Genomic DNA, 12711 nt, shown 5'->3' with positions numbered 1-12711 from the left:
GTACTACAAGACTACTTTATTCCCTTTTTTTTTGCCATCCCTGCTTTTCTCCTAGTGGTCAGCTGTAGGATTAATACTGGGATTGATATGTGCAAAGCACATACAGGGAGGTTTAAAAAGCATTGACTGCTGGGAACAACCCTCTCTTGGCCTGAACTTGAAATGGTAGCAAGTGATCGGGCCGAGATTGAGTTTGTGGTTTTGTGGTACTATGTTTATGTGTGTTTGACTGTGGTTGACTTGTGACCATGTTCTACATAAATGGAAGCCTCGGGTCTTTTTCAGAATCGGTTCCAACAGAGTCAGACCTTATAAAGTTGACTTCCCAGTTGAACTCTGCCAGCTTCAGAGGGTGGATCCGGAAAGCCCAGTTTTGTGGATTGATTTGTGACTTGCTCAAATGTAATATAGTGTTGTTTAAAGGTTTACTGCAAATGTTCACCCTTTATAAATATATGTAGACACGCTGAATGTGTTGAAGGTTGTGGACATGAATTGTACAATCCCAGTTCATTAATCCTATATGTGTCGTAAAACTGGCGTGGTGGCAAAAGAATAGTTCAATGATTTAGCCAGCAGGGAGAGCAGTACTGCCCACATCTCAAAAGTTTGACATGATTCAATCCTTGTTTTCAGTTATAGACCTTCTTTTAACCACTAACCATCTAATTCTTAAAAAAAACATACTTTGTTTTTAACTACGTTACGATAACGCTACGTTATCTTCGAATCCTGTTTATAAACCTTCTCAATTGTCATTTTATTATTATTTTTACATTTTTATTTTGACTATATTACTGAACATGCTTTTTGTGTGTCCGGCATCTGACGTTATCTTCTCATTTCTCTGTCGTTTGACTGTCAGGAAGCTAAACTCACCGATCAGCTGCCTCTCATTATTGTGTGCGATCGCTTCGACTTCGTCCATGATCTCGTACTCTACCTGTACCGAAACAACCTGCAGAAGTACAATTGAAATCTACGTGCAGAAGGTGAGTAATACTTACTGCTCTCAAAGCCTCTGTAGTCGAGCAGTATGTGACCATTTTTGTGTATAGGTGAACCCAAGCCGTCTGCCTGTGGTAATTGGAGGGCTCCTGGATGTTGACTGCTCCGAGGACGTCATCAAAAACCTGATCCTGGTTGTGCGGGGCCAGTTTTTCCACCGATGAGCTGGTGGCAGAAGTGGAGAGAGAAACAGGTATAAACTTTGCATCTAAACGTCGATATCAAACCAAAATTTACCGAAACAAAAAACTTTGAGATGGTGATGTTATGCTATCTTGGGTTCAAAACTATTACCGGACACTTCTGTTTATTTTAGCTGATGTTAAATCATTTGTTTGTGTACACCATCAGAGTTTCCAGATGAAACTTTGATTGATCAAGTAAACAAAGAACACAAATGTCAGTAGCTGTTCTGATAGTTGAACAACAGCAATATGGGTGTATATAGTCATTTTGTGAGGGGGAGTGACTTTTTTTTTGTAATAAACATATTTATATTGGTTGAGTTTTTCATTTCTTTCTTCTGCAGACTGAAGCTGTTGTTGCCATGGCTGGAGTCTCGTATCCATGAAGGCTGTGAGGAGCCAGCTACCCACAATGCATTGGCCAAGATCTACATCGACAGCAACAACCACCCTGAACGCTTCCTGCGGGAAAACCCGTACTACGACAGCCGTGTCGTGGGGAAATACTGCGAGAAAAGAGACCCTCACCTGGCCTGTGTTGCCTATGAGAGAGGACAGTGTGACCAGGAGCTCATCAACGTTCGTATGCTTGTCCATAAATAAGCTTTTGAGGACCAAGTTCAGTACAATAAAGCATAAAATATGTATCTTTTTATTTTTTTCCCTCAGGTATGCAATGAGAACTCGCTGTTCAAGAGTTTGTCCCGTTACCTGGTGCGTCGCAGAGACGCTGAGCTCTGGGCCAGTGTGCTTTTGGAGACCAACCCTTACCGAAGGCCCCTTATTGACCAGGTACACACATAAATGGGTGTTACATTCATCTCTCACGATATATAAACATGGATCATACAGGAATTGAAAGGGCATGATTGTTGTTTTAATAAATGTCACATTAATATGGGTTGAAATAGTCTTTTTTAAATAAATTAATGTTATTGAATAGATGTATGCATTGCATTTCTATTTACCATTCAAGAATCTGAGATGAGTGTGTTGCAGTACATTCTGGGATTCATAATCTGATAAATATAATAATTAATATCTTAATTATTCTACCTTTACATTGGAAAGCATTCCTGTGATCCCTTAACATTTTCCCTAGATAGGCTCCACTGGGCTTTGTAACAGACAATTTTTTATAGTTTGTAGTCAAAGGATTTCTTTTTTTTTTTTTTTTTTTGAGAAATAAGTACAATAATTCAACAATGATGCATTTATTCATCAAAAGACAAATCTTTTGCAAAATTATAAATGTCTTTACTATTTCAAATAAATTAATTGTTTTTTTTCCAGCATCCTGAAAAAAAATTATCATGGATCTACAAAAATATTAAGCAGCACAACTGTTTCCAACATTGATAATAAGAACTGTTTCTTGAACACGAAATCAGAATATTAGAATGGTTTCTTAAGGAACATGTGACAATGCAGACTGCTTAAATAAAATAAAATATTTAAAACATTTTAAACTCAAACTATAAATATGTCTTACAATCTCTGATTCTCTTTAGGTCTTCCTATATGTTTTTTGAATATCACGTTGTTTGTTGTCTTTAGGTGGTGCAGACTGCCCTGTCAGAGACTCAGGACCCAGAGGAGGTGTCAGTCACAGTGAAAGCCTTCATGACTGCTGACCTGCCCAATGAACTCATTGAGCTCCTGGAAAAGATCGTCCTGGACAACTCAGTGTTTAGTGAACACAGGTGCATACGCTCAAAAAGATTCCAACCTATGGACATTTGGAACAGGCCATTTTTATCTGTTTTCTGACTTTTACAGACATAAGATTTCTGGCCCAAACAGTCTTTTAATGCACTTTTATTGAGTTTAATCTAAATCTAATCTTCGTCCTGTTCCTAGAAACCTGCAGAACTTGCTTCATCCTTACAGCCATCAAAGCAGACCGCACCCGCGTCATGGAATACATCAACCGCCTGGACAATTACGATGCCCCAGACATCGCCAACATCGCCATCAGCAGCGAGCTGTTCGAGGAGGCCTTTGCTATCTTCAGGAAGTTTGATGTCAACACCTCTGCAGTGCAGGTATATAGTTCAGCCACACTTTCAGTAGCCTTCACTTTCAAATGTAGGCTTTCTGAAGTGATCTATTGAATAGCAGACAATGAAAGAGCTGATGTTTCCTGTCCTCCTCAGGTTCTGATTGAGCACATCAGTAATCTGGACCGGGCGTATGAGTTTGCAGAGCGCTGTAATGAACCTGCAGTGTGGAGTCAGCTGGCTAAGGCTCAGCTGCAAAAGGGTCTCGTCAAAGAGTCCATTGATTCCTACATTAAAGCTGATGACCCCTCGGCTTACATGGAAGTGGTTCAGGTTTCTTCCCAGAGTGGTATGTCCTCTTCTTTTCTAGTACTAGATGATAAATTATTGCACTTAATGAAATATTTCCTCTAATTCTGTATTCCTATCTCAGGTAACTGGGAGGACCTGGTGAAGTTTTTGCAGATGGCCAGAAAGAAGGCCAGAGAGTCATACGTGGAGACCGAGCTGATCTTCGCACTGGCCAAAACCAATCGTCTTGCTGAACTGGAGGAGTTTATAAATGGACCAAATAATGCACACATCCAGCAGGTAGTGCACAATTACTTTTTATGAAATCCCTTGTAATTGTTTGTACTTTTGTCATTTCATTTCTCGGTGTATGTATATATATTATTGGTCAACCTATATATCAGCCGATATTGCCATTTTTTAAATATCGGCATCAGTAAATACATTTTTCTGCTTTGCCAATGTGTTCGAGGTGGGAATTACATTTTCTTTTTATTTTATTTCAGCTTTATTTTTAAATAATAATAAATAAATAAATAAAGAGTTTGTTTCACTTAACCGTACCAACAGTTATTAAAGAGTAATTTACTATATAAGTAGAACAAACATATTATATAACACTGCTTTATTGTTGGACACAGGTTGGAGATCGCTGCTATGATGAGAAGATGTACGAGGCGGCCAAACTTCTGTTACAATAATGTCTCCAACTTCGGCCGCTTGGCTTCTACACTGGTCCACTTGGGCGAGTATCAAGCTGCGGTCGATGGTGCCCGCAAGGCTAACAGCACTCGCACATGGAAGGAGGTGTGCTTTGCTTGTGTGGATGGGAAGGAGTTCAGATTGGCTCAGATGTGTGGCCTTCACATTGTAGTTCATGCAGATGAACTAGAAGAGCTCATCAACTTTTACCAGGCAAGTTGTGATCGTCCAAGAATAATCTGCAACCAACAGATTAAAATGGAATTGAGTTATAATGTTATAAAATGCTCTCTATAGGACCGTGGCTACTTTGAGGAGCTGATCACCATGCTGGAGGCAGCCTTGGGGCTGGAACGTGCTCACATGGGCATGTTCACAGAGCTGGCCATCCTCTACTCTAAATTTAAACCACAGAAGATGAGGGAACACCTGGAACTCTTCTGGTCCAGAGTCAACATCCCAAAGGTACACAGCACTACTACAGATGATTGTTATTTCAGATGATGGTTTGTTAACACTCCCTTTTTTTTTATTGTCCTTTGCTCAGTTTTGTTTAAACAGCAGTTCATTGATTTCTTCTTTCATCATCCCCTACAGCTATAATTTAATTCAACATGTAATTTGATATTCTCCTAAGGGAAGATCTTAGTATCATCATCTGCAATGCACAGATGTTACGAAGTCTGTCTCCTCCACTTCTTATCGTCTGTTATTTTTCTTTCTCTTTCAGGTCCTGAGGGCCGCAGAGCAGGCTCACCTGTGGGGAGAGCTTGTTTTCCTCTACGACAAGTATGAGAATTCGACAACGCCATCATCACCATGATGAGCCATCCCACAGATGCCTGGAAAGAGGGACAGTTCAAGGACATCATCACCAAGGTAAAGTTCAACTGCTTTTCCAGTGTAGATAAATATACTTCCAATGAACTTCTTTTGAGTTTAACTCCAATAATCTTTTACAGAATTGCTATTGTTTCCAAAAATTAAAACAATCAGCATTTGCTAACAGAAATATATTAAAAAAGAAAATCGAAACATGCTCTAATACAATTTCTAAATATCTATGTATTTGTCCATTTGAAAGTGACTTGTTAACATTTACATATTGTCAATTATATAATTATTTTTAATTGTAATTGTAGAACTGTAGCATTAAAATTATAATTATTAAATATAGTAATTATCAATATAATTATAATTATTAGTATAAATTATTAGTATAATTATCAATATAGACATTTAAAAAAAACGAAACAGGGAAATATTTAAAATGAAAAATGACCAAGTACATAACAAAAAATGAATACTGATCATATAAAATACAAATGAATTAAAATATTAATAAATAATAATAGTATATATGCAATATAACAATGGTATAAGCAATATAACAACACCAGTGATCGTGTTCTTGTCTTGTTTAGGTGGCTAACGTGGAACTGTACTACAAAGCAATCCAGTTTTATCTGGACTTCAAGCCCTTGTTACTGAATGACCTGCTCATAGTTCTTTCCCCAAGACTGGATCACTCACGTGCGGTCAACTTCTTCAGCAAGGTAGAGAAAGCAAGCACAGGGCGGCCTTGCCTGTGTGTTGAGCCTTTGAGCTATGAACTCATTGCTGGTTTAAAATCAACTAAAATGACTTGTTTGTTTCTTCAGGTTAAACAGCTTCAACTCATCAAGCCTTACCTGCGGTCAGTACAAAACCATAACAACAAGTCTGTCAATGAAGCACTTAACAACCTCTTCATCTCAGAGGAAGACTATCAGGTACAAACAACACTGTAAAGTATTTTTCAGAAAAACTACAAACATAGTAGCTTTTTACAGTAGCTGCTGTCTGCCAACTCATCCGTTCAACTGTCCCGTCCGCAGGCACTCAGGACATCTATAGATGCATACGATAACTTTGACAACATCTCACTGGCCCAGCGTCTGGAGAAACACGAGCTGATTGAGTTCAGGAGAATTGCTGCTTACCTCTTCAAAGGCAACAACCGATGGAAGCAGAGCGTGGAGCTGTGCAAGAAAGACAAACTTTACAAGGTGAAGTGAACAACACGGATTTCTTGTCATGCTTTTTTAAAATGAAATGTAGCTGATCTGATTCATGACAGCAATGCATATTCTTCTACCCAGGATGCTATGCTGTATGCATCAGAGTCGAAGGACACAGAGCTGGCCGAGGAGCTGCTGCAGTGGTTCCTTCGGGAAGATAAAAAGGAGTGTTTTTGCTGCCTGCCTCTTCAGCTGCTACGACCTGCTCCGGCCTGATGTGGTGCTGGAGACGGCGTGGAGGCACAACATTATGGACTTTGCCATGCCTTACTTCATCCAGGTGATGAGGGAGTACCTCAGCAAGGTAAGGACGGGCTGCTACTCTAAAATAAGGTACAAATGTACGGAGGACTAGGAATGCAACTTAGAAAATAAAAAGAGCATTAGTAATTGTGAATTAATACAAAACGATGACCTTTTTACTAACGCTTTAAGCTAAAATTAAATAATTTATAACATGGACATACAGTAAACTATATTTGTATCATAAAAAATTATAATTATTAGTATAACATTGATAATTGATGTCTTCACTTTATTAACTTGAAAATAAAAAATATGAAATAGAAAATAAAACATGAAACAAATGGGCTAACATTTTAAACATCAATTAAACAATTTGAAAAAATTTGTGTGATTTAAGTTACATATAAATTGTATAATTATGTAAATAATTTTGATAATACATCAAATAACAGAATACTAATTTAAAACTAGTAATGATAAAGTTTTAAATCATTTCAAATTTGTCCATTTGAAGTTATGAACATTTACATTTGTTAAAATTAGATGTAAAATGTAGACATTAATATATTAACATGAATTAATACATTTCATTATAATACATTTCAAATTTTTTACATGAATTAAAAGTATTTATTTTAAATATAAATATATTAATATATGTTTATTGATTTGAAAAGTTAAAAAACATTTTTATATTAGCATCCATATTTATTATAGGAATTAGTATAATTATATACAGGTGCTGGTCATATAATTAGAATATCATCAAAAAGTTGATTTATTTCACTAATTCCATTCAAAAAGTGAAACTTGTATATTATATTCATTCATTACACACAGGCTGATATATTTCAAATGTTTATTCCTTTTCATTTTGATGATTATAACTGATAACTAAGCAAAATCCCAAATTCAGTGTATCAGAAAATCTAAATATTACGTAAGACCAATACAAAAAAAGGATTTTTAGAAATCTTGGCCAACTGAAAAGTATGAACATTAAAAGTATGAGCATGTACAGCACTCAATACTTAGTTGGGGCTCCTTTTGCCTGAATTACTGCAGCATTGCGGTGTGGCATGGAGTCGATCAGTCTGTGGTACTGCTCAGGTGTTATGAGAGCCCAGGTTGCTCTGATAGTGGCCTTCAGCTCTTCTGCATTGTTGGGTCTGGCATATCACATCTTCCTCTTCACAATATCACATAGATTTCCTATGAGTTTGCTGGCCAATTAAGAACAGGGATACCATGGTCCTTAAACCAGGTACTGGTAGCTTTGGCACTGTGTGCAGTTGCCAAGTCCTGTTGGAAAATGAAATCTGCATCTCCATAAAGTTGGTTAGCAGCAGGAAGCATGAAATGCTCTAAAAGTTCCTGGTATATGGCTATGTTGACCTTCGACCCCAGAAAACACAGTGGACCAACACCAGCAGATGACATGGCACCCCAAACCATCACTGACTGTGGAAACTTTACACTGGACCTCAAGCAACATGGATTCTGTGGCTCTCCTCTCTTCCTCCAGGCTCTGGGACCCTGATTTTACTTTCATCAAAAATTTACTTTCATCAGAGAACATAACTTTGGACCACTCAGCAGCAGTCCAGTTCTTTTTGAAGCAAGACGCTTCTGACGCTGTCTGTTGTTCAAGAGTGGCTTGACACAAGGAAAGCGACAGCTGAAACCCATGTCTTGCATACATATGTGTGTAGTGGTTCTTGAAGCACTGACTCCAGCTGCAGTCCACTCTTTGTGAATCTCCCCCACATTTTTGAATGGGTTTTGTTTCACAATCCTCTCCAGGGTGCAGTTATCCCTATTGCTTGTATACCTTTTGTATACATCTTTTCCTTCCCTTTGCCTCTCTATTAATGTGCTTGGACACAGAGCTCTGTGAACAGCCAGCCTCCTTTGCAATGACTGTTTGTGTCTTGCCCTCATTTTACAAGTTTTCAATGGTCTTCTCTTCGACAACTGTCAGGTCAGCAGTCTTCCCCATGATTGTGTAGCCTACAGAACTAGACTGAGAGACCATTTAAAGGCTTTGCAGGTGTTTTGAGTTAATTAGCTGATTAGAATGTGGCACCAGGTGTCTTTAAAATTGAACCTTTTCACAATATTCTAATTTTCTGATACTGAATTTGAGATTTTCCTTAGTTGTCAGTTATAAACATCAAAATGAAAAGAAATAAACATGTGAAATATCAGTCTGTGTAATGAATGAATAGAATATACAAGTTTCACTTTTTGAATGGAATTGGTGAAATCAACTTTTTACTTATATACTTGTATTATTTTCACTTAAATTTAATTGACAATAAACTGGAATATTTTAAGATAGATTCCTAGTACTTAACATAATTATGATATATACACAGACTGAAAACTTGTTTTCCCTCATGTATTTAGGTGGACAAGCTAGAGACCTCAGAGTCCTTGAGGAAAGAGGAGGAGCAGGCGACAGAGACTCAACCCATTGTTTATGGTAAAGTGATGAAAGTGTATTGCGATTTAAATTTGAATAGTATGTATATATATATATATTTATATATATATATATATATATATTATTTATTTATTTATTTTAATACTAATCAAACATAATCTCTCATTAATCAGGCACGCCTCAGCTCATGCTGACAGCAGGCCCCAGTGTGCCTGTCCCCCCGCAGCAGGCTTATGGCTACGGTTACGCAGCAGCTCCTGGCTACCCCCAGGCTCCTCAGGCCCAACCTGGTTTTGGTTATGGCATGTAATGACCTCCCGGTTTCCTGCTCACTCCTCTTCCTGCTGCCGCTTGGTTCAGTCCAGAATCCCCATAGATCTCTCTCCCTCAATCCTCCACCTGTCCGACTTTACCACTTTGTGCTCACAACGGGGGATTTGAGCTAAAAATATTATTTTACTGTACCTTTTTTTTTTAAATGATTGCTTTTTGTTTATTGTGTTTTCTTTATACCATCATGAAGGACTTTATTTCTATATTGTCAAAGATTATCAAAAAAAAAATTCACATTCCAAATACTTACTAGATTTTATTTCCTGTCAATAAAAGGGGAATGGTGTCTGTAATGAGGAGGCTTGTGGAAGAACCAAGTCAGCGTTATGAAAATTACAAAACAAAATCAGATTTGCACTCTGCAGTCAGAGAAAAACAACTAATGTATCATTTTGATGTGTGTGAACAGCTTGTCCAGTCTGTCAACATTTAATATTGTATATTCCAGGAAAGAAAAGAAAATCGAGAAAAAACATACCACTACCGTCTCCACAAACAAACACTACTCAATACCGGTAATTCAATGGGGGTGTGTAGCTCTCGAAATATATAAAAAAAAGGTTATTTTAAATGCATAAAGATGTATTAATATGTTAACTTCAAACCTTTTCCCTGACCTATGCAGGTTTTCCATGTTTTGTTTTCTTTATGAAAAACAAACTTCTGTTGTGCAGTAACCTGTGCTCTTTGTGTGGGATTATCCATTTGAGGAGGGATACTGATTAAAATATATCCAAATATGTATGCAGCTCTCCACACCTGTGTTTTACTAACCTTACCCTTCTGTGCTGCAGTGTGTATGTTAGTTGTTGTGGTCAACCTACGGCACCGAAGTGAGACTAGAAAGCCAGTTTATCCTGCCAGTTGTTCCTATACCCAGTTTACCCTTTATTTGTAAGAGAAAAAAAATTACATAGTAATTTGGATTAAGAACGATTAAACTCTGTGTGTCTTGTACTCAGTATTAACTGAGTTGACATAAATCATACATATATTGTAGTGATCTGATGTGCACAAAGAGAATGAGATTTTTCCCCCAGATTACAATATAAATAAAGGTTTCTTGTTTGTCAAGACAAATCTGGTTAAACAGATCGCGCCATGTATTCTTTTCCCAACAATCTATGTAATGTCTCCCCCTTCATACTCACTGGATGGTTTCTTTCTGATATTCATAACATAAACAAAGCTTTAAGGTTGGAATTTATGGCTTAATCACTCGTGTAAATAAAAATGTTAATACTCAAGCCTGATTTAAGAAGCCAGTTTGACAAAAATCCGGTGTTTTAGATCTATATGTTCACAGAATTTATCATACAAGCATTGTGGTGTGATTAAAAAGGGAACAGGAGGTGGGTTTTGCACCAAAGTCAAAGTTTTACCAAACAAAAGTCATTTATTCCATTGGGTATGAGGGGGGTTATTGAAATATGATAGAATTGAGATTCCCAAATAACTAATTTTCTGTACATAAGACTGACAAAAATGTATTCATGTTCAATGATGGAATGGTTGAACTGTTTACTTAAAATAAATGGTTAAACCTATAAATCAATGTGTCTTTTAAACCATTTTAATTCAACTTAACTCTTCCTGGTTGTATAAAAATGATAATTATTGGTCAAACTGCCCCAGTTAAGTCCCATCTTAATACAATTTTAGGTGTCCAGTCACTTTATCAACAAGATCAGCAGGTCCTGGTCCCACGCCAAGAACCGTCCGAGACCCTGGTGCAATTTGGGTTCTTCCAGCATCTTGGATTAAACTGACCGGCAGTCCGACTTCTTTGGCGTGGGACAGCAGCTCCAGCAGACAGTCCTCGTCTGGAGCCTTGACCACCACTTTGGGCTGACCACAGTACTCCCACTGTTTCAGGAGCTCTGGGTTTCTGCGCTGGACCTGCTTATAAGCAGACACAGCAGCGTGGGAGCACTGGGCCGCCACTTTACCTTTGCCCATCTTTAAATCGTTTCGGACCACCAGGATCATTTTGAACTCTCCGCTCTCGCCCATCACGCTGGCTTCACTGTTTCCTAAAGCTGCCATCATGCTGTGGGGCGATCTGCCAAAACGCCCACTGAAGTGCCATCCGAGCCAGAGCCCACAGCCTACACCTGCCAGTATACCCAGAGCGACAGGCCCATACTGAGAATCCATCCTGTATCTGATGAAACACAAGAGTTCCCTATCTTTACACACACACAAAAACATAGTACAAAGTTTAATGTTACTACAATAAAACTGGTACTATCTGCTACTGGCATATAAAGTGAAACTGAATGACCGAAAGATTTGTATCACATATTCATTTACTATGTTTATATTAATAACAAAAACTGTTACTATAGTGTTTTAACCACGAGAAACTTTGGTTAGCACTTTTTTTTTATCATATTAGTCTGCCTGTGTAATTGGAAAAGGAAAAATAGCATATAAAATTTTACAAAATGATTAAATGATGGACCGTGTGGAGGGAATCTGATGTTTATTATGTTCTATATTAGTAACAATAAATAATAAACTAGTTTATAAACGATGTATATTTGTAGTAAAAGTGTGGTAATACACAAGGTAATCAATATGCCAAAAAAACATTGCTACTACACTTTTACTATGGTTAATTTCAGTAATACTGTCAGTGCAGCTGGCTGGATTAAATCTAATTAAAATGTGTTCGATCAAACGAGCATTTATTAAGTATACTAACAAGTGCTGGCGAGACAATAGAGCATAAATGTACTTCTGAACATATGAAAACGGACTCACCATCAATCAAAATGATTCTGAAACCTGAAAGAACTTTCCCGCAAACTCCACGAGCCGCTTCCTCCAAGCCGACGCCGGGTGATGACGTCACGTGATTAAAGCAGCAGCCGCATCGAAAACCAGAAAAATATTCAGCAAAAACGAGTCAGGTTTCTATGTCTATTTTGTCCTTATGAATTAATATATTAACGTGTTCACCTTCCTTTCACACCTCCATTGTGAAATATGAAGGAAGGAAATTGCCCACCATCATTTCAATTGGCGCTTCTTTTTCTTTTTGCCTTATAATGCCCATGACATTTGAAACCGTAAGTGTGAGGTCTCAAAATCTAGCTACCTTCCTAGATGACATTTTGAGCATCCTTAGGACATGGCTTAAACAGGTCATATATAGACAGGTGTATGTGTTAACAGCAGCAGCCTATCTATTCTTACGATTAGGGCCCAAACTCTTATCTGTGCACTTTTAATTCTTTACTATTTTGAACCCCAGAGACCAAGCCTAATTTAAGACAGTGTAAAGAAGCTTTGAAACCATGAGGCGTGACACTCACGCTTTCAGCATCAATCTCACGCTGAATTCCAAGTGTGAGTGTCACGCCTCATGCATGAGAGTTGGCAACCCTGCATTACATTATATTAACTGTGTATTTCAAAATCTGAGAATTTGTAGG

The 12711-nt window shown here is 37.8% G+C and overlaps 1 protein-coding gene and 1 pseudogene across 2 annotated transcripts; one reads left to right on the top strand and one right to left on the bottom strand.

Annotated features, from left to right (window-relative positions):
• Nucleotides 1–844: 844 nt before the first annotated feature.
• LOC113054367 (clathrin heavy chain 1-like) lies at nt 845–10185 on the top strand (annotated as a pseudogene).
• Nucleotides 10186–10641: 456 nt separating this feature from the next.
• LOC113054366 (peptidyl-tRNA hydrolase 2, mitochondrial-like) lies at nt 10642–12123 on the bottom strand. Of its 2 annotated transcripts, none has more exons than XM_026219881.1 (2): nt 12038–12123; nt 10642–11435 (listed from the first exon to the last, which is right to left on the bottom strand). In XM_026219881.1, the coding sequence occupies exon 2, from the start codon at nt 11426–11428 to the stop codon at nt 10919–10921; it is 510 nt and encodes a 169-aa protein (XP_026075666.1). In that variant the 5' UTR covers nt 11429–11435; nt 12038–12123; the 3' UTR covers nt 10642–10918. The 2 variants fall into 2 exon arrangements, with proteins under 2 accessions (XP_026075666.1, XP_026075667.1); XM_026219882.1 differs by having other exon boundaries at nt 10642–11460; nt 12038–12110.
• Between the last annotated feature and the right edge of the window lie 588 nt (nt 12124–12711).

The sequence above is a fragment of the Carassius auratus genome, chromosome 35 (assembly GCF_003368295.1).
Source record: "Carassius auratus strain Wakin chromosome 35, ASM336829v1, whole genome shotgun sequence".
Taxonomy (NCBI): domain Eukaryota; kingdom Metazoa; phylum Chordata; class Actinopteri; order Cypriniformes; family Cyprinidae; genus Carassius; species Carassius auratus.
The sequence above is the reverse complement of the archived record's forward strand: the minus strand, read 5'-3'. Positions and strand labels throughout refer to the sequence as shown.